The sequence below is a fragment of the Elephas maximus genome, chromosome 3 (assembly GCF_024166365.1).
Source record: "Elephas maximus indicus isolate mEleMax1 chromosome 3, mEleMax1 primary haplotype, whole genome shotgun sequence".
NCBI classification, from domain to species: Eukaryota; Metazoa; Chordata; class Mammalia; order Proboscidea; family Elephantidae; genus Elephas; species Elephas maximus.
In genome coordinates, this window is record NC_064821.1 from 150,862,383 (window position 1) to 150,884,700 (window position 22,318).

Sequence of the window (22,318 nt, forward strand, 5' to 3'; positions counted from 1 at the left end):
ATATTGTCATCAAACTCACCAAAACCAAAGATAAACAGAAAATTTTAAAAGCAGCCAGGGAGAAAAGAAAGGTTTCCTTCAAGGGAGAATCAATAAGAATAAGTTCAGACTACTCAGCAGAAACCATGCAGGCAAGAAGGGAATGGGATGACATATACAGAACACTGAAGGAGAAAAACTGCCAGCCAAGGATCATATATCCAGCAAAACTCTCTCTGAAATATGAAGGCGAAATTAAGATATTTACAGACAAACACAAGTTTAGAGAATTTGTAAAAACCAAACCAAAGCTACAAGAAATACTAAAGAATATTGTTTGATCAGAGAACCAATAATATCAGATATCAGCACAACACAAGGTCACAAAACAGAACGTCCTGATATCAACTCAAATAGGGAAATCACAAAAACAAACAAATTAAGATTAATTAAAAAAAAAATACACATAACAGGGAATCATGGAAGTCAATAGGTAAAAGATCACAATAATCAAAAAGAGGGACTAAATACAGGAGGCATTGAACTGCCATACGGAGAGTGATACAAGGCGATATAGAACAATACAAGTTAGGTTTTTACTTAGAAAAATAGGGGTAAATAATAAGGTAACCACAAAAAGGTATAACAACTCTATAACTCAAGGTAAAAGCCAAGAAAAACGTAGCGACTCAACTAACATAAAGTCAAACACTATGAAAATGAGGATCTCACAATTTACTAAGAAAAACGCCTCAGCACAAAAAAGTATGTGGAAAAATGAAATTGTCAACAACACACATAAAAAGGCATCAAAATGACAGCACTAAAAACTTATTTATCTATAATTACGCTGAATGTAAATGGACTAAATGCACCAATGAAGAGACAGAGAGTCACAGACTGGATAAAGAAACACGATCCGTCTATATGCTGCCTACAAGAGACACACCTTAGACTTAGAGACACAAACAAACTAAAACTCAAAGGATGGAAAAAAGTATATCAAGCAAACAATAAGCAAAAAAGAAGAGGAGTAGCAATATTAATTTCTGACAAAATAGACTTTAGACTTAAATCCGCCACAAAGGATAAAGAAGGACACTATATAATGATAAAAGGGACAATTGATCAGGAAGACATAACCATATTAAATATTTATGCACCCAATGACAGGGCTGCAAGATACCTAAATCAAATTTTAACAGAACTGAAAAGTGAGATAGACACCTCCACATTTATAGTAGGAGACTTCAACACACCACTTTCGGAGAAGGACAGGACATCCAGTAAGAAGCTCAATAGAGACACGGAAGACCTACTTACAACAATCAACCAACTTGACCTCATTGACTTATACAGAACTCTCCACCCAACTGCTGCAAAATATACTTTTTTTTTCTAGCGCACATGGAACATTCTCTAGAATAGACCACATATTAGGTCATAAAACAAACCTTTGCAGAGTCCAAAACATCAAAATATTACAAAGCATCTTCTCAGACCACAAGGCAATAAAACTAGAGATCAATAACAGAAAAACTAGGGAAAACAAATCAAATACTTGGAAAATGAACAATACCCTCCTGAAAAAAGACTGGGTTATAGAAGACATCAAGGAGGGAATAAGGAAATTCATAGAAAGCAACGAGAATGAAAATACTTCCTATCCAAACCTCTGGGACACAGCAAAAGCAGTGCTCAGAGGTCAATTTATATCGAAAAATGCACACATACAAAAAGAAGAAAGAGCCAAAATCAGAGAACTGTCCCTACAACTTGAACAAATAGAAATTGAGCAACAAAAGAATCCATCAGGCTCCAGAAGAAAACAAATAATAAAAGTTAGAGCTGAACTAAATGAATTAGACAACAGAAAAACAATTGAAAGAATTAACAAAGCCAAAAGCTGGTTCTTTGAAAAAATTAACAAAATTGATAAACCATTGGCTAGACTGACTAAAGAAATACGGGAAAGGAAACAAATAACCCAAATAAGAAACGAGAAGGACCACATCACAACAGAACCAAATGAAATTAAAAGAATCATTTCAGATTGTTATGAAAAATTGTACTCTAACAAATTTGAAAACTGAGAAGAAATGGATGAATTCCTAGAAAAACACTACCTACCTAAACTAACACATTCAGAAGTAGAACAACTAAAAAGACCCATAACAAAAAAAGAGATTGAAACGGTAATCAAAAAACTCCCAACAAAAAAAAGCCCTGGCCCGGACGACTTCACTGCAGAGTTCTACCAAACTTTCAGAGAAGAGTTAACACCACTACTTCTGAAGGTATTCCAAAGCATAGAAAATGACGGAATACTACCCAACTCATTCTATGAAGCCACCATCTCCCTGATACCAAAACCAGGTAAAGACATTACAAAAAAAGAAAATTATAGACCTATATCCCTCATGAACATTGATGCAAAAATCCTCAACAAAATTCTAGCCAATAGAATCCAACAACACATCAAAAAAATAATTCACCCTGATGAAGTGGGATTTATACCAGGTATGCAAGGCTGGTTTAATATCAGAAAAACCATTAATGTAATCCATCACATAAATAAAACAAAAGACAAAAACCACATGATCTTATCAATTGATGCAGAAAAGGCATTTGACAAAGTCCAACACCCATTTATGATAAAAACTCTTACCAAAATAGGAATTGAAGGAAAATTCCTCAACATAATAAAGGGCATCTATGCAAAGCCAACAGCCAATATCACTCTAAATGCAGAGAACCTGAAAGCATTTCCCTTGAGAACGGGAACCAGACAAGGATGCCCTTTATCACTGCTCTTATTCAACATCATGCTGAAAGTCCTAGCCAGGGCAATTAGGCTAGACAAAGAAATAAAAGGCATCCGGATTGGCAAGGAAGAAGTAAAGTTATCACTATTTGCAGATGACATGATTATATACACAGAAAACCCTAAGGAATCCTGCAGAAAACTACTGAAACTAATAGAAGAGTTTGGCAGAGTCTCAGGTTACAAAATAAACATACAAAAATCACTTGGATTCCTCTACATCAACAAAAAGAACACCGAAGAGGAAATCACCAAATCAATACCATTCACAGTAGCCCCCAAGAAGATAAGATACTTAGGAATAAATCTTACCAAGGATGTAAAAGACCTATACAAAGAAAACTACAAAGCTCTACTACAAGAAATTCAAAAGGACATACTTAAGTGGAAAAACATACACTGCTCATGGATAGGAAGACTTAACATAGTAAAAATGTCTATTCTACCAAAAGCCATCTATACATTTAATGCACTTCCGATCCAAATTTCAATGTCATATTTTAAATGGATAGAGAAACAAATCACCAATTTCATATGGAAGGGAAAGAAGCCCCGGATAAGTAAAGCACTACTGAAAAAGAAGAAGAAAGTGGGAGGCCTCACTCTACCTGATTTTAGAACCTATTATACAGCCACAGTAGTCAAAACAGCCTGGTATTGGTACAACAACAGGCACATAGACCAATGGAACAGAATTGAGAACCCAGACATAGATGCATCCACGTATGAGCAGCTGATATTTGACAAAGGACCAGTGTCAATTAATTGGGGAAAAGATAGCCTTTTTAACAAATGGTGCTGGCATAACTGGATATCCATTTGCAAAAAAATGAAACAGGACCCATACCTCACATCATGCACAAAAACTAACTCCAAGTGGATCAAAGACCTAAACATAAAGACTAGAACAATAAAGATCATGGAAGAAAAAATTGGGACAACCCTAGGAGCCCTAATACAAGGTATAAACAGAATATAAAACATTACCAAAAATGATGAAGAGAAACCAGATAACTGGGAGCTCCTAAAAATCAAACACCTATGCTCATCTAAAGACTTCTCCAAAAGAGTAAAAAGACCACCTACAGATTGGGAAAGAATTTTCAGCTATGACATCTCCGACCAGCGCCTGATCTCTAAAATCTACATGATTCTGTCAAAACTCAACCACAAAAAGACAAACAACCCAATCAAGAAGTGGGCAAAGGATATGAACACACATTTCACTAAAGAGGATATTCAGGCAGCCAACAGATACATGAGAAAATGCTCTCGATCATTAGCCATTAGAGAAACGCAAATTAAAACTACGATGAGATTTCATCTCACACCAGCAAGGCTGGCATTAATCCAAAAAACACAAAATAATAAATGTTGGAGAGGCTGCGGAGAGATTGGAACTCTCATACACTGCTGGTGGGAATGTAAAATGGTACAACCACTTTGGAAATCTATCTGGCGTTCTTAAACAGTTAGAAATAGAACTACCATACAACCCAGAAATCCCACTCCTGGGAATATACCCTAGAGATACAAGAGCCTTCATACAAACAGATATATGCACACCCATGTTTATTGCAGCTCTGTTTACAATAGCAAAAAGTTGGAAGCAACCAAGGTGTCCATCAACAGATGAATGGGTAAATAAATTGTGGTATATTCACACAATGGAATACTACGCATCGATAAAGAACAGTGACAAATCTGTGAAACATTTCATAACATGGAGGAACCTGGAAGGCATTATGCTGAGCGAAATTAGTCAGCGGCAAAAGGACAAATATTGTATAAGACCACTATTATAAAATCCTGAGAAATAGTAAACCTGAGAAGAACACATACTTTTGTGGTTACGAGGGGGGGAGGGAGGGAGGGTGGGAGAGGGATTTTTATTGATTAATCAGTAGATAAGAACTGCTTTAGGTGAAGGGAAAGACAACACTCAATACATGGAAGGTCAGCTCAATTGGACTGGACCAAAAGCAAAGAAGTTTCCGGGATAAAATGAATGCTTCAAAGGTCAGCAGAGCAAGCTCGGGGGTCTGGGGAACATGGTTTGTGGGGACTTCTAAGTCAATTGGCAAAATAATTCTATTATGAAATCATTCTGCATCCCACTTTGAAATGTGGCGTCTGGGGTCTTAAATGCTAACAAGCGGCCATCTAAGATGCATCAATTGGTCTCAACCCACCTGGAGCAAAGGAAAATGAAGAACACCAAGGCCACACGACAACTAAGAGCCCAAGAGACAGAAAGGGCCACATGAACCAGAGACCTACATCATCCTGAGACCAGAAGAACTAGTTGGTGCCCGGCCACAATCGATGACTGCCCTGACAGGGAGCACAGCAGAGGACCCCTGAGGGAGCAGGAGATCAGTGGGATGCAGACCCCAAATTCTCATAAAAAGACCAAACTTAATGGTCTGACTGAGACTAGAGGAATCCCGGCGGCCATGCTCCCCAGACCTTCTGTTGGCACAGGACAGGAACCATCCCCGAAGACAACTCATCAGACATGAAAGGGACTGGGCAGCGGGTGGGAGAGAGACGCTGATGAAGAGTGAGCTAATTATATCAGGTGGACACTTGAGATTGTGTTGGCAACTCTTGTCTGGAGGGGGGATGGGAGGATAGAGAGAGAGGGAAGCCGGCAAAATTGTCAAGAAAGGAGAGACTGAAAGGGCTGACTCAAGAGGGGGAGAGCAAGTGGGAGTAGGGAGTGAGATGTATGTAAACTTATATGTGACAGACTGATTGGATTTGTAAACGTTCACTTGAAGCTTAATAAAAGTTATAAAAAAAAAAAATTTGGAAAATAAAAAAAGATAAGAAAAGCCTCCAGGAGTCCCAGAGTCACACTAGTGGGGCTGTTTAGACAGGGGGAGTAGCTCCCAGGCTGCAGATTATGGCCTGGCTAGAGGGGGTATAGATGTCACACAGCACCAGGTATTCAGGAGACAGGAAAAGAAGATAAAATGTAGAGAGACAAGAACTGAGAAGTGAAGAAAGACAGAAAGGGAAAAAGAGAGAGAAAAGAAAAAGAAATGACCCCAGGGATCCCACCTATGTGGCTGTGTAGTTTGGGAGAGTGGCTCCTAAGTCGTGTGGTGCAGTTCAGCTAGAAAGGGCTTCCAAGCTGCAAAAAGAAAAAGAAAGCAAACAAACAGAAGACAAAACAAGGAGGAGAAAAGCCCCAGGGATCCCACCAGTGTGGTGCTGTAGGCCGGCGGAGTGGTTCCCCAGTGCTGCATGGCTTCACATCCTTTCAAGAAGAAGCAAAGATGGCGCATGAAGCCAGGTGTTCCAGAGAAAGGTGAGGGAGGTGGTAGGAGGCACAGAAGAAACCAAAGAGGTGGAAAGAACCAGCACCAGCTCATGGGCCCTGCCAGTGTGGGCAGGGAGAATCCAACCAGCCTGAGGCCACAGCAGTTGTCTCCTGGCCAAAAGGCTGCGGCTGGCAGGAAGCAGAGGAGGCTGAAGTGGGGGTGTGGGGGGCAGGGGGAGAGGGGAGAGGGTGGTTAGGAAAGCATATATGGCTCGTTACCGGGTGCTCTGTCTCCTTCTGGGAACTTCATGAAGCTGCTTTCCTGTACTCCCTTTCCGCTGATCTGCAGTGTGGTTGGGGTGAATCTAAGCTTCACAGATGAGCCACTGCAGCCAGCCAGGAAGCTCTGAGGTAGAGCAGCGGGGAGAGAATTGGGGGGCGAGAAAGCATGTCTCACTGGTTACTGGGTGCTCTGTCTCCTGCTGGGAGTTCCCCTAAGCTGCTTTCTGGTGATCCCTGTCTGCTGATCCCTGACAGGAGTCCAAGATGGTAGATCCATGCTGCCTTAGCTATGGGGCCCTCTTCATGTATCTCTCCTCACTCTCTGTCTTCTGTCAGTTTCTTATTCCATTCAGCACTTGGCTGAGTTCTTTATGTCTTCATGTGACACTTCAGGTTCCAGCAATGACATTGGTCTCTGTTTTACTTAATTTTATGGGTCTTTGCTGTGGAGGGACAACGTAGTGCTTCTGTCTATGGCACCATGTTGGTCGGAAGTCTTGCAGTACCAAGGTCTTGAATGACTTCCACGTTTCTGCTGAAACAATGAGCCATAGTGGTTGCCTTGTCCAAGGCAAAGATTGTAGAGAATTCCTGAAAAATTCTGATAAATATTTTAGAAAGTTTTAACAAGATTGAAGGAGGTACTGGGCCAGTTTAATAAATTGCTTTCCTGTCATAGGGACAGATCATCCACTCTTTGACTATGCAGAGTTCACACTCTGTTGCTGTTGTTAGGTGCCACGGAATCCGTAATGTCTCAAAACGACCCTACGTATGACAGAGTTGAAATACCACCCTGGTCCTGTGCCTTCCTCTCCATGGTTGTTATGTTCGAGCCCATCCTCGCAAAAGCCGTGTCCATCCATCTTGTTGAGGATCCTCTTTTTTTCCTGACCCTCGACATTATCAAGCACTATGTCCTTCTCCAGGGAGCGGTCCCTCCCGATAATATGTCCAAAGGAGGTGAGAGAATTTTCACAGTCCTGGCTTCTAAGGAGCATTCTGGCTGTACTTCTTCCTAGACAGATTTGTTCCTTCTTCTGGCAGTCCATGGTGTATTCAATATTCTTAGCCAACACCATAATTCAAAGGCATCGATTCTTTTGTGGTCGGTCTTCCTTATTCGTTGACGGAGCAAAGGAGGCCACTGAAAACACCATGGCTTGGGTCCGGTGCACCTTAGTCCTCTTTGACTTTTCATGCTTTAAAGAGGTCCTTTGGAGGAGAACATCCCAACATGCTGCGCTGGGTGCTCACAATCTAGTGGGGTGGAAGAGTGAGCAGGTAGGGAAAGTCTTGCTTGCTCTAGTCTCAAGGGCTTAGGACTAGATTTTTTTTTTCCTTCCCCTTCCAGAAAGGCTCTTCTTGTTCATTTGTATCTGTGATTACATGTCCTTCCCTCAGAGAGCCCTTTACTGACAGCTTGATACAAAGCAGTCATCCAGTTATTCTCCATTGAGGCCTCCTATTCTAATTCCCTGAGGTGCCATGTGATATTTTTGTTTTGGGGCCTTATTTGTTTTATTATTCAGAGTATCCCCTCCCTGGAATGGGGGAAGCTGACTACCAGTTGAACAGAGACTAGCAAATACTGAAAAAATAATAAACAAAATACACTCAAGTCCATTGCGGTGGAGTAGATTCCAACTCGTGGTGAGTGACCTTACAGGACAGAGTAGAAGTGCCCCTTAGGGTTTCCAAGGAGTGGCTGGAGGGTTGCAAGTGCTCTTTTTGTTTGTTTGTTTAGCCCTGTTAGTCTTAAGCACTGCACCCACGGGCCTCCAGCACAGGAGAGCAGTTGCCCAGTTGTTTATTTGAATAAATGAGTGACAAGAGTCCAAAGAGGTTTGAAAACAGATGAAATGCTTTATTTGGGAAAAAAATTCACAAGTATGCTGATTGGCCACCTTGGGGATGGCCCTCAGAGGATGACTCTGAGGTGGCCACGTTTATCATCAGGAATCAAGGCAAACCCAAGGTCAACAGGCATCACTGTGTCCAGTGTTCTGACACTGAGTTTTGTCCAGTGGTCACGAGGGAGAGGGCATGTTCCTGGAGAATTCCTTCTGTGGACCTGGCAAAGCCTCAGGGCGGTGTGTCCGAGGAGAGCTGAGGACACAAGGCCACGTGGAGGAGTCAGTATCTGTGCTTGGTGCAGTAGTCCTTCGGAGACACGACGAGCCCCCGGCCCTTGCGCGCCCCTCGGTAGACCGTCTCCACGATGTCGATCATCTCCTGTTTGTCGTCGATGGCCCAGGTGATCTTGTTGTTGTCGCCAGTGCCCAGATCGATCTGGATGTGTTTGTTCCTGTAGAAGAACATGACGGTGCAGGGATCGTAAAGCTCATACATTTGGTTGAAGCAAGGCACCTCGGTGATATCGACCAGATAGATCACGGCAAATCTCTGGACCTTCTCGGCGATTCTATAGAGAACCTCGTCCATTCTCATGCAGGTGGGATCCCAGTCGTGTCCAAAGCGAATGACGACGATGCGGTTGTCCTCGGAAAGGATGGCCTGGTCCACCTGCCAGCCGTTCTCTAGATGCGGAAGCGTGTAGGACATCTCGAGGGCCCCAGCGACAACCTCCGACTAAGGAGAACCACAGCTGACACGGAGATCTTGCAGAGGCGACGTGGCCGGCCCCCGGGCTGCAGCTGAGGCTGACGGGTGGAAGGCGAGCTCGGCTGGAGGCTGAGACCGTGGCAGGCTGCCTCGGGGCTGTGGAGGTGGACCGGTCCCCAGATCCGCGGGCAGGGAGGCAAGGCCGGTCGCTGGCTCAAGCACCCAGAACCGGAGGTCAGAGGATGCAGAGACGAGCGGGACGCCGGGTCCAGAGCGAGAGACTGACCGCCTTGTGGGAACGTCCATTTATACCCCGGGGGGGGGGGGGGGAGGCAGGCTGCGCCCCCAAGGAAGCTCCCATTTCCACTGCTGGGCGCCTCAGAGCAGATCTCATCAGGGCGGTGACTGCCTTATCTCGGATCTCCTCCCAGAGGCGATCGCCTCCTGTCAGATCTCATCACCACCCAGGTGATTGCTTAATGCTGGGCATCAAGGCCCAGAGCCAAGTTGACACGTAACATTAACCGTCAGGGCGCCTTGGATGCAGCTTCAGCTCTAAAGGCGGAAGGAAGAAAGCCCTCTCTGGGAAAAGAAACCAGAATTTTCAGGCTTGAGCTTCGGCGACCACCTTATGTAGTTCCTGTGTCCCCTGAGATGTGGTCATTTCAGACTTGAGTTATCAAGAAATGTGGAGCTCACTTAGGCATCGTGGGGATGCCTCAGTTCGAGAGTAAAAGAAAAGAAGAAAGGATCTAGGGTGTTTTAGGTCCCCCGTTGATGTCAATTCCAACTCACAGTGACCTTATCAGGAAGGAGAAGAACTCCCCTGTACGGTTCCAAGGAGAAGCTGATGAATTGGAACTGCTGACCTTTTGCTTGGCAGCCGGGTAGCTCCTAACTACTGCGCCACCAGGGAGGTCTCCAGAGGATGGCCATTTTGAATGATCTTTTTCCAGTCAGAGGGTGGGGGGTGTGGGGACCATATCGACAATAGCCAGCTTACCAAGAAAAGTATCTTGATCAAATACCGGAGTCTTGAATGACTCCCAGATTTCTGCTGGAACAACTAGGCGTAGCGGTCGCCTTGTCCAAGGCGGTGATTGTAGAGAATTCCTGAGAAATTCTGATTCATATTTTAGAAAGTTTACACAAGACTGAAGGAGGTAATGGGTCAGTTTAATAAACTGCTTTTCCATCCTAGAGAGAGATCATCCACTCCCTGACTATGCAGAGTTACGTGAGGTGGAGGCGGTTTTGCCCCTAGCGATCTTACGTCGGACAGAACTGAAACACCGTCGGGTCCTGTGCCTTCCTGGCCATCCTTGCTTTGTTTTAGCCCATCCTGGTAGCCACTGTGCCCATCTGTCTTGTTGAGGATCCTCCTCTTTTTTGCTGACCCTCTACTTTACCAAACACCATGTCCTTCTCCAGGGACCTGTCCCTCCCGATAACATGTTCAAAGGAGGTGAGACAAATTCTCACCATTCTGGTTTCTAAGGAATGTCCTGGCTGTACTCCTTCCAAGACAGGTTTGTTCCTTCTTCTGGCAGTCCATGGTGTATCCAGTATTCTTCACCAACACCATAATTCAAAGGCGACAGTTCTTCTGTGGTCAGTCTTCATTTCGTTGACCATGGAAAGGAGACCGTTGAAAATACTGTGGCTTGGGTCAGGTGCATCTTAGTCCTTCTTGCCTTTTCACACTTTGAAGAGGTAATTTTGGAGGAGATCTTTCCAATGCAATATGCCATGTGTTTACAATCCAATCGGGTGGAACAATGAGTAAGGTGAGAATGTAGAGCTTCCTCTAGTCCCAGGGCCTTAGGACTAGAGTTCTTTGTTTCTGTTTTTAATTTTTATTTCCTTCCCTTTCTGAAAAGGCTCTTCTTGTTCATTTGCACCTGTGCTTAAATATGGTTTCCTCAGAGAGCCCTTTGCTGACAGCTTGATTCAAAGTAGTCATCCAGTTATTCTCTGTTGAGGCCTCCTATTCTCATCCTGTGTGTTGCCATATAATACATAGAGAGAGAGAGAGATTCTTATTTGTTTTATTATTGGGCATATCCCCTCCATGGAATGGGCAAAACAACACACTGACTACAAGTTGAACAGAAACTAGCAAATAATGTTAAAAAAAAAAACAAAAAAAAACCCTGTCACTGTTGTGTTGATTCTGACTCAGTGACCCTATAGGACAGAGTGGAAATGCCCCATAGGGTTTCTAAAGCATTTTTTTTTTTTAATTCCATCTTTTATTTCTTCCATTACCCAGTGGTTTTTAAGGAAGGTATTGTTCAGTTTCCACGTATTTGATTTTCTTTTCTTGCTCTTTGATGAAAACTTTTTAAAGGAAGTGAACAGAGAAGATATAGAGTTAGGTGTGTCTATACCAAAAAAAAAGATTGAAGAAGAAACAACTGAAAAAAACTCTGATGAAGAGGAACAAGTCCCTGTAAATGAATGTCAAACAAACAAAACGAAAGAAGAGCCTATATTAAAAGATTCAGACAAACAGAATGAAGAACCTATAAATAAATTAATACAGAGAGAGATGAAATGACATTATCAATTGTCACCTGAAAAGCTACAAAACAGGAAAGGTCTGTTCGCAGACCCCTATCATGGTTTAGGGGACGACTTGCACGTGGACATGGTGGAGAAGGAAATCAATTATGTCTGCTTTATTCTCCTTCAAAGATAGCAGCATAATGGTTTTACTGTCTTCTTTTTATGTCATCGAGTTCAAATTCTAATTCAAGTTTCAAAACCGCTGGTGGATTTACCAAGTAGAAAGAATCAGTAAAGATAGGAGCTGATTAAAAGAGCCCTCTTCACTGCCTGGAAAGAAGCTGAACTAAGGGTAATTGAATAGAAAGGAATTAATTCTGCAACGGAGTCTGAAGCACAATTAGAAAAAGAGTGATGGCATGAAGTTTTAGAAATAATTGTGTCTTATATTAGGTTCCTTGTCACTCAAAATTTACCTCTGCATGAACATGTTGAAAAACTGGCTGACGATGACTATTTAAACAGAGGAAACTTTCTAGGACTTCTAAAACTTGTATCTCAATATGATCCCATTTTGAGAAATCAATTTAGACACGGTGAAGAAATTTCATGGTCTGTATCTTACTTGTCGCCACAGATTCAAAATGAATTCATTCGCATTTTAGCTTCTTCCGTAAGAAACCAATTAAGTGACTTTATATGAAATAAATATTATGGGGTGCTTTATTCCTCTCCTGATACTGCACACAGAGAACAGTTTTCAGAAGTAATTAGAAACGTGGATATTGATTTCACCAAGAAGACTATAACTATTAAAGAATCATTTCTAGGGTTTATTCAGGTTTATGCAAAAGGTGCAGCCTTAGAAAAGTTATTACAGAGAAATTGCAGGGCAATAACATTCCATTACCTGACTGTAGGTGTCAGTGCTACGATAATGCGTCCGTGATGGTTGGAGTTATTTCTGGACTTCAGCAAAGAATATGCATCTTAAACCATCAAGCATTTTTTATAAACTTTGACAACCGTTCTTTAAATCTAGCAGGAATATATGCAACAAAACAAGTCCCCACACATTACAAATTTTTTGGAACTGTCAAAAATATTTGTTTTCTCTTGCTCACCTATTCGAAGGAATCTTTTAAAGACTATCGTTAAAAAGACAGTGACGCGTGAGACACAGAAAAGTTGGAGCACTGGAATTGATGGTGTTAGCGAGCGCTATTCTTGGAGGACTTGACAACTTAGTGAGTTTTTTGAAAAAAAAAGTCTGAAGATAAAAATACATCAGCCAAAACTAGATGTGAAGCTGAAAATATCTTACAAAAAAATTCAACATCTGATTTTCTTGCCCTCATTCAGTTTTGAAATCAAATTTTAAGTAAAGTTGATCTTGTTCAGAAATGGTTGCAAGATAAAACAATGAACTTTGTGGATGCCTCATACAATATAGAGTCACTTAAAAATGAATTTAGGGAGGTAGCATGTGATCAAGAACTGATGGTACTGAAGGCAGAAGTCCAAGCTGCACTGAAGGCATTGGCAAAAAACAAGGCTCCAGGAACTGATGGAATATTAATTGAGATGTTTCAACAAACGGATGCAGTCCTGAAAGTGCTCGCCTGTCTATGCCAATAAGTTTGGAAGACAGCTACCTGGCCAACCGACTGGAAGAGATTCATATTTGTACACATCCCAAAAAAAGGAGATCAACAGAATGCAGAAATTATCCAACAATCTCATTAATATCACACAGTAAAATTTTGCTAAAGATCATTCAAAAGTGGTTGCAGTAGCACATCGACAGGGAACTGCCAGAAATTCAAGCTGGATTCAGATGAGGACGTGGAACAAAGGATATCATTGATGAAGTCAGATAGATCTTGGCTGACAGCAGAGAATTACAGAAAGATGTTTACCTGTGTTTTATTGACTATGCAAAGGCATTCAACTGTGTGGAAAGTGGATCATAACAAATTATGGATAACATTGCGAAGAATGGGAATGCTAGAACACTTAATTGTGCTCATGAGGAACCTGTACTTAGTCCAAGAGACAGTCATTCGAAGAGTGCAAGAGGATACTTTGTGGTTTAGTCAGGAAGGTGTGTGTCAGGGTTGAATCATCTATGATATTAAAAAGGCAAGATTAGAGGCAGTTATGTTAATGAGGCAGGACTCAAACTACAAGATTAGGCTGTGTCTTAAGCCAATCTCTTTTTTTAAAAAAATAATTTTTATTGTGCTTTAAGTGAAAGTTTACAAATCAAGTCAGTCTGTCACATATAAGCTTGTATACACCTTACTACATACTCCCATTTACTCTCCCCCTAATGAGTCAGCCCGCTCCCTTCTTCCAGTCTCTCCTTTTGTGACGATTTTGCCAGTTTCTAACCCTCTCTACCCTCCCATCTCCCCTCCAGACAGGAGATGCCAACACAATCTCAAGTATCCACCTGGTACAAGTAGCTCACTCCTCATCAGCATCTGTCTCCAACCCCTTGTCCAGTCCCTTCCATGTCTGATGAGCAGTCTTTGGGAATGGTTCCTGTCCTGGGCCAACAGAAGGTTTGGGGAAGATGACCGCCGGGATTCTTCTAGTCTCAGTCAGACCATTAAGTCTGGTCTTTTTATGAGAATTTGGGGTCTGCATCCCACTGTTCTCCAGCTCCCTCAGGGGTTCTTTGTTGTGCTCCCTGTCAGGGCAGTCCTCGGTTGTGGCCAGGCACCAGCTAGTTCTTCTGGCCTCAGGATGATGTAAGTCTCTAGTTCATGTGGCCCTTTCTGAATCAGGCTCATAGTTATCATGTGACCTTGGTGTTCTTCATTCTCCTTTGATCCAGGTGGGGTGAGACCAATTGATGCATTTAGATGGCTGCTTATTAGCATTTAAGACCCCAGACGCCACAGTTCAAAGTGGGATGCAGAATGTTTCCATAATAGAATTTATTATGCCAATTGACTTAGAAGTCCCCTTAAGCCATAGTCTCCAAAGCCCTGCCCTTGCTCCGCTGACCTTCGAAGTGTTCAGTTTATCCAGGAAACTTCTTTGCTTTTGATCCAGTCCAATTGAGCTGACCTTCCCTGTATTGAGCATTGTCCTTCCCATCACCTAAAGTAGTTCTTATCGACTAACTAATCAGTAAATAACCCTCTCCCGCCCTCCCTCCCTCCCCCCCTCATAACCACAAAAGTATGTGTTCTTCTCAGTTTATACTATTTCTCAAGATCTTATAATAGTGTTCTTCTACAGTATTTGTCCTTTTCATCTGACTAATTTCACTCAGCATAATGCCTTCCAGGTTCCTCCATGTTATGAAATGTTTCACAGATTTGTCACTGTTCTTTATCGATGCGTAGTATTCCATTGTGTGAATGTACCATAATTTATTTAACCATTCATCCGTTGATGGACACCTTGGTTGCTTCCAGCTTTTTGCTATTGTAAACAGGGCTGCAATAAACATGGGTGTGCATATATCTGTTCGTGTAAAGGCTCTTATTTCTCTAGGGTATATTCGGAGGAGTGGGATTTCTGGGTTGCATGGTAGTTCTATTTCTAACTGTTTAAGATAACGCCAGATAGATTTCCAAAGTGGTTGTACCATTTTACATTCCCACCAGCAGTGTATAAGAGTTCCAATCTCTCCACAGCCTCTCCAGCATTTATTATTTTGGTTTTTTGGATTAATGCCAGCCTTGTTGGAGTGAGATGGAATCTCATCGTGGTTTTAATTTGCATTTCTCTAATGGCTAATGATCGAGAGCATTTTCTCATGTGACTGTTAGCTGCCTGAATATCTTCTTTAGTAAAGTGCGTGTTCATATCCTTTGCCCACCTTTTGATTGGGTTGTCTTTTTGTGGTTGAGTTTTAACAGAATCATATAGATTTTAGAGATCAGGCGCTGGTCAGAGATGTCATAGCTAAAAATTCTTTCCCAGTCTGTAGGTGGTCTTTTTACTCTTTTGGTGAAGTCTTTAGATGAGCATAGGTGTTTGATTTTTAGGAGCTCCCAGTTACCTGGTTTCTCTTCGTCATTTTTAGTAATGTTTTGTATTCTGTTTATGCCTTGTATTAGGGCTGCTAATGTTGTCCCTATTTTTTCTTCCATGATCTTTATCGTTTTAGTCTTTATGTTTAGGTCTTTGATCCACTTGGAGTTAGTTTTTGTGCATGATGTGAGGTATGGGTCCTGTTTCATTTTTTTTGCAAATGGATATCCAGTTATGCCAGCACCATTTGTTAAAAAGGCTATCTTTTCCCCAATTAACTGACACTGGACCTTTGTCAAATATCAGCTGCTCATATGTGAATGGATTTATATCTAGGTTCTCAATTCTGTTCCATTGGTCTGTGTGCCTGTTGTTGTACCAATACCAGGCTGTTTTGACTACTGTGGCTGTATAATAGGTTCTAAAATCAGGTAGAGTGAGGCCTCCCACTTTCTTCTTCTTTTTCAGTAATGCTTTACTTATCCGGGGCCTCTTTCCCTTCCATATGAAGTTGGTGATTTGTTTCTCCATCACTTTAAAAAATGTCATTGGAATTGGGATCGGAAGTGCATTGTATGTATAGATGGCTTTTGGTAGAATAGACATTTTTACTATGTTAAGTCTTCCTATCCATGAGCAAGGTATGTTTTTCCACTTATGTAGGTCCCTTTTAGTTTCTTGCACTAGTACTTTGTTGTTTTCTTTGTATATGTCTTTTACATCTTTGGTAAGATTTATTCCTAAGTATTTTATCTTCTTGGGGGCTACTGTGAATGGTATTGATTTGGTGATTTCCTCTTCGATGTTCTTTTTGTTGATGTAGAGGAATCCAAGTGATTTTTGTATGTTTATCTTGTAACCTGAGACTCTTCCAAACTCTTTTATTAGTTTCAGTAGTATTCTGGAGGATTCCTTAGGGTTTTCTGTGTATAAGATCATGTCATCTGCAAATAGAGATAATTTTACTTCTTCCTTGCCAATCCAGATGCCCTTTATTTCTTTGTCTAGCCTAATTGCTCTGGCTAGGACCTCTAGCACAATGTTGAATAAGAACGGTGATAAAGGGCATCCTTGTCTGGTTCCCGTTCTCAAGGGAAATGCTTTCAGGCTCTCTCCATTTAGAATGATGTTGGCTGTGGCTTTGTCCTTTATTATGTCGAGGAATTTTCCTTCAATTCCTATTTTGCTGAGAAGAGTTTTTATCATGAATGGGTGTTGGACTTTGTCAAATGCCTTTTCTGCATCAATTGATAAGATCATGTGGTTTTTGTCTTTGGTTTTATTTATATGGTGGATTACATTAATCGTTTTTCTAATATTAAACCAAACTTGCATACCTGGTATAAATCCCACTTGGTCATGGTGGATTATTTTTTTGATATGTTGTTGAATTCTATTGGCTAGAATTTTGTTGAGGATTTTTGCAACTATGTTCATGAGAGATATAGGTCTGTAATTTTCTTTTTTTGTGATGTCTTTACCTGGTTTTGGTATCAGGGGTATGGTGGCTTCATAGAATGAGTTAGGTAGTATTCCATCATTTTCTATACTTTGAAATACCTTTAGTAGTAGTGGTGTTAACTCTTCTCTGAAAGTTTGGTAGAACTCTGCAGTAAAGCTGTCCGGGCCAGGGCTTTTTTTTGTTGGGAGTTTTTTGATTACCTTTTCAATCTCTTTTTTTGTTATGGGTCTATTTAGTTGTTCTACTTCTGATTGTGTTAGTTTAGGTAGGTAGTGTTTTTCTAGGAATTCATCCATTTCTTCTAGGTCTGCAAATTTGTTAGAGTACAATTTTTCATAATAATCTGAAATGATTCTTTTAATTTCAGTTGGGTCTGTTGTGATATGGCCCATCTCGTTTCTTATTTGGGTTATTTGTTTCCTTTCCTGTATTTCTTTAGTCAGTCTAGCCAATGGCTTATCAATTTTGTTAATTTTTCAAAGAACCAGCTTTTGGCTTTGTTAATTCTTTCAATTGTTTTTCTGTTCTCTATTTCATTTAGTTCAGCTCTAATTTTTATTATTTGTTTTCTTCTGGTGCCTGATGGATTCCTTTGTTGCTCGCTTTCTATTTGTCCAAGTTGTAGGGACGGTTCCCTGATTTTGTCTCTGTCTTCTTTATGTATGTGTGCATTTATCGATATAAATTGACCTCTGAGCACTGCTTTTGCTGTGTCCCAGAGTTTTTGATAGGAAGTGTTTTCATTCTCTTTGCATTCTATGAATTTCTTTATTCCCTCCTTAATGTCTTCTATAACCCAGTCTTTTTTGAGCAGGGTATTGTTCAGTTTCCAAAAATTTGATTTCTTTTCCCTGATTTTTCTGTTATTGTTTTCTGCTTTTATGGTCTTGTGCTCTGAGAAGATGCTTTGTAATATTTTGATGTTTTGGATTCTGCAAAGGTTTGTTTTATGACCTAATATGTTGTCTATTCTAGAGAATGTTCCATATGCACTAGAAAAGAAAGTATACTTGGTTGCTGTTGGGTGGAGAGTTCTGTATAAGTCTATGAGTTCAAGTTGGTTGACTGTAGCAATTAGGTCTTCTTTGTCTCTATTGAGCTTCTTACTGGAAGTCCTATCCTTCCCCGAAAGTGGTGTGTTGAAGTCTCCTACTATAATTGTGGAGGTGTCTATCTCACTTTTCAGTTCTGTTAAAGTTTGTTTTATGTATCTTGCAGCCCTGTCATTGGGTGCATAAATATTTAATATGGTTATATCTTCCTGATCAATTGTCCCTTTAATCATTATGTAGTGTCCTTCTTTATCCTTTGTGGTGGATTTAACTTTGAAGTCTATTTTGTCAGAAATTAATATTGATACTCCTGCTCTTTTTTGATTGTTGTTTGCTTGATATACTTTTTTCTATCCTTTGAGTTTTAGTTTGTTTGTGTCTCTAAGTCTAAGGTGCATCTCTTGTAGGCAGCATATAGACGGATCATGTTTCTTTATCCATTCTGAGACTCTCTGTCTCTTTATTGGTGCATTTAGTCCATTTACATTCAGTGTAATTATAGATAAGTATGTGTTTAGTGTTGTCATTTTGATGCCTTTTTGTGTGTGTTGTTGGCAACTTCATTTTTCCACTTACTTTTTTGTGCTGAGATATTTTTCTTTGTAAATTGTGTGTTCCTCATCTTCATAGTAGTCGAATTTATGTTTGCTGAGTCGTTATGTTTTTCTTGGTTTTTATTTTGAATTATGGAATTGTTAGACCTCTTTGTGGTTACCTTAATATTTACCCCTATTTTTCTAAGTAAAAACCTAACTTGTCCTATATTACCTTGTTTTCCTCTCCATATGGCAGTTCTATGCCTCCTATATTTAGTCCCTCTTTTTGATTATTGTGATCTTTTACATAATGACTTCAATGATTCCCTGTTTTGAGCATTTTTTTCTTTTTAAAATTAATCTTAATTTGTTTTTGTGATTTCCTTATTTGAGTTGATATCGGGATGTTCTGTTCTGTGACCTTGTGTTGTGTTGTTATCTCATGTTATTGATTTTCTGACCCAAACAATTTCTTTTAGTATTTCTTGTAGTTATTGTTTGGTTTTTGCAAATTCTCTAAGCTTGTGTTTATCTGTAAATGTCTTAATTTTGCCTTCATATTTGAGAGAGACTTTTGCTGGATAAATTATTCTTGGCTGGCAGTTTTTCTCCTTCAGTGCTCTATATATGTCTTCCCATTGCCTTCTTGACTGCATGGTTTCTGCTGAGTAGTCTGAACTTATTCTTATTGATTCTCCTTTGTAGGAGTCCTCTCTTTTATCCCTGGCTGCTTCTAAAATTTTCTCTTTATCTTTAATCTTGGCAAGTTTGATGATAATATGTCTTGGTGATTTTCTTTTTGGATCAGTCTTATATGGTGTTCGATGAGTATCTTGGATAGATATCCTTTCATCTTTCATGATGTCAGGAAGTTTTCTGCCAACAGATCTTCAACTATTCTCTCTGTATTTTCTGTTATCCCTCCCTGTTCTGGAACTCCAATCACATGCAAGTTATTCTTCTTGATAGAGTCCCACGTGATTCTTAGGTTTTCTTCATTTTTTAAAATTCTTTTACCTGATTTTTCTTCAACTGTATTGGTGTCAATTGCCTTATCCTCCACCTCCCCCACTCTGCATTCCAATTGCTCGATTCTGCTCCTCTGACTTCCTATTGCATTGTGTAATTCTGTAATTTTACTGTTAATCTTTTGTATTTCTGAATGCTGTCTCTCTACGGATTCTTGCAACTTATTAATTTTTCCACTATGTTCTTGAATAACCTTTTTGATTTCTTCAACTGCTTTATCAGTGTGTTCCTTGGCTTTTTCTATAGATTGCCTTATTTCATTTCTGAGGTCATCCCTGATGTCTTGAAGCATTCTGTAAATTAGTTTTTTATATTCTGCATCTGGCAATTCCAGGATTGTATCTTCATTTGGGAAAGATTTTGATTCTTTAATCTGGGGAGTTGTAGAAGCAATCATGGTCTGCTTTATGTGGTTTGATATCGACTGCTGTGTCCGAGCCATCTATAAGATATTGTAATGATTTATTTTATATTTTCTCACTGAGTCTTCTCTTGTTCTGTTTTCTTTCAATATACATAGTTGGGCTACTAGATTGTGCTGTCTTGATTGTTGTAGCCTTTGAATCACTTATGTCCTCTTACCAGCTAGTTTGGGCTGTTACCAGAAATATAAGCCTAAGAGTCCATTCACTATGCTTGAGTAGAATCTGATTTTGGGTCACCAATTGTGTGGGTTAGACTGTCACCTATTCGCTTAGAGGAGTAGTGGTGATAGATGTGTGCACCAGATTCCAGTAGCAGCAGGGGGTCACATTCCAGGGGAGGCAAGATGCTGACAGGCTTCCCCCAAGTGCCAGTGAGGTAGGTGTGTCTCTATTCCTAAAGCACTTTGGTGGGTGGGCTCTGCTGCTGTACCTTAGGCACTTAATGCATGTACTTCTACAGATTGGTAGATGTCACTATCCTCAGAACCCTATGGCAGGAGGTTAGGTGGTTTGGGTGGAGCTTCAGCTCTCAGTTCCCCCTTGTGGGTCAGTGAGGGCTCTGTTTAATAGGTAGAGATATCAGACCTGGGAAACTTGTCTTTCCAGTAATCTGCGAAAACAAATGCAGTCAGATCACTATCAGAATTGCCTTTGCATTATAATAGCCACCTTGTTCCCTGTAGGGATGAAAGCCCAAGACTGTGGATCTCATATGCTTGGCTGGAGCTGGTTCTGTATTTTTAGTCCAATTTCGGGAGGTCAGGGAAGGATTCTTGGTCCCTGGGTTTTTTGTAGCTGCTTCTCTCAGGCCAGGAGAATGGGTTAGGAAAAGACCAAAAGAAAAAAGAAAAACCCCAGAGCACTTCACTCTCTGGCTCAGGCAATTCCAATGTTAATGAAGCCACCTAGGAAGGGCAGGGAAGGTATCAGATAAATAGGAGAGAGTATCACCCCGGAATATAGACAACGTTACTTATCTTGTTTGGTGATGACTGTTTTATCTGAGATTCCCGAGGGGTGTGTAGCCTGTGTGCGTTGGCTGGGTCGAGATTGCCCCCGAGGGTCAGGCCCGCATCCTGTGCTTGTGCTGTCTCAGAAGCCATGGTCAGTTCCTCCGCTCCCAGTCCAAAGCCCAGCACCAAGGTTCCCCGGCTGGGACGCCGCACTCCAAGCTCCAAAACCAGTCGCTGCCTCCAGGTGACTTCTCCTCCTGTCAGCTGTGTTGCTGTGCTGCCTGCGTGCACTGGCTGGGCTTCCCCCAAGGTCACTTCTGGGGGCTAGGGCTGCGTCCCGTGTTCGTGCTGTCTCAGGATGTCGTGCTCATCTCCCCTGTGCCCAGTCCAAAGCCCGGCGCCAAGGTTTTGTGACTGGGACACTGGCTCGAGGCTCCGAAAACAGTCGCTGCCTCCCCGTGGTTGCTCGTTCTCTCACTAGCCGCCTCAGTGTGCAGCCTGCTTGCGCTGGCTGAGTCTCTACAGAGGTTACCCCAGGGGGATAGGGGTTAGGGCTATGTCCCGTGCCTGCCCCGCCTCAGCAAGCTGCTATCAGCCCCGCCACTCGGCACCAGGGAACTGCAAGGCCTCAAGGCTGTGGAGCGGGTCATGGGTTCCAGAAGCGGTCGCTGGTTCAGGGCACAGCTTTTCACTCCCCTGTCACTCAGGTCAACTCTTTAGATCTGTGTTTGATGGTCAGTGTTCGTAGATTGTCATGTATGTGATCAATTCACTCGGTTTTCTGAGTCTTTGTTGCAAGAGGGATCCGAGGTAGCATCTACCTAGTCAGCCATCTTGGCTCCATCTCAGCCAATCTCTTTTGAGATAAAAGAGAGAAGAGAGCAGAAAGACAGGAGGAGCTCATATCACCAAGAAAGAAGAGTAAGAACACACATCTTTGGACCTGGGGTCCCTGCACTAAGAAGATCCTAGTCCAGGGGAAGACTGATGACAAGGACTTTCCTCCAGAGCCTACAGAGAGAGAAAGCCTTCCCCTGGAGCTGACACTCACTTGTGGTATTTCTGTTATAGCAGCACTAGATAACTAAGATGGCACCAAACAACAACATCAAGGCAGGGTTAGGTTATGTTAATGAGGACTAGGTTATGTTTGTTATGTTAAAGAGGCAGGATTGTGTAGGATGTGTTTTGAGTCAACCTCTTTTGAGATATAAAAGAGATTAAACAAACAAGCAAGCGAGCAAGTAGAGATGGGAGAAAAGAGATGCCAAGCTACCTGAAGACCACCCAGGAGCAGAAGCTCAAAAGAGGTAAGGACATTCCCCCAGAGTTGACAGAGAAAGGAAGCCTTCTCCTAAGAGCCAGCACCCTGAATTTGGACTTCTAGCCTCTTAAACTGTGAGAAAATAAATTTCTGTTTCTTAAAGCCATCCAGTTGTGGT

At 41.5% G+C, this 22,318-nt stretch overlaps 1 protein-coding gene across 1 annotated transcript; it reads right to left on the reverse strand.

The window, feature by feature from the left end:
- Nucleotides 1-8,489: 8,489 nt before the first annotated feature.
- LOC126071748 (thioredoxin-like protein 4A) lies at nt 8,490-8,918 on the reverse strand. Its single transcript, XM_049875986.1, has one exon. It carries the CDS (start codon nt 8,916-8,918, stop codon nt 8,490-8,492), a length of 429 nt encoding a protein of 142 aa, XP_049731943.1.
- Nucleotides 8,919-22,318: the final 13,400 nt, after the last annotated feature.

Bases quoted from the DNA above. Each gene is read 5' to 3' on its own strand.
- LOC126071748 (XM_049875986.1), bottom strand. From the start codon at position 8,918: ATGTCCTACACGCTTCCGCATCTAGAGAACGGCTGGCAGGTGGACCAG.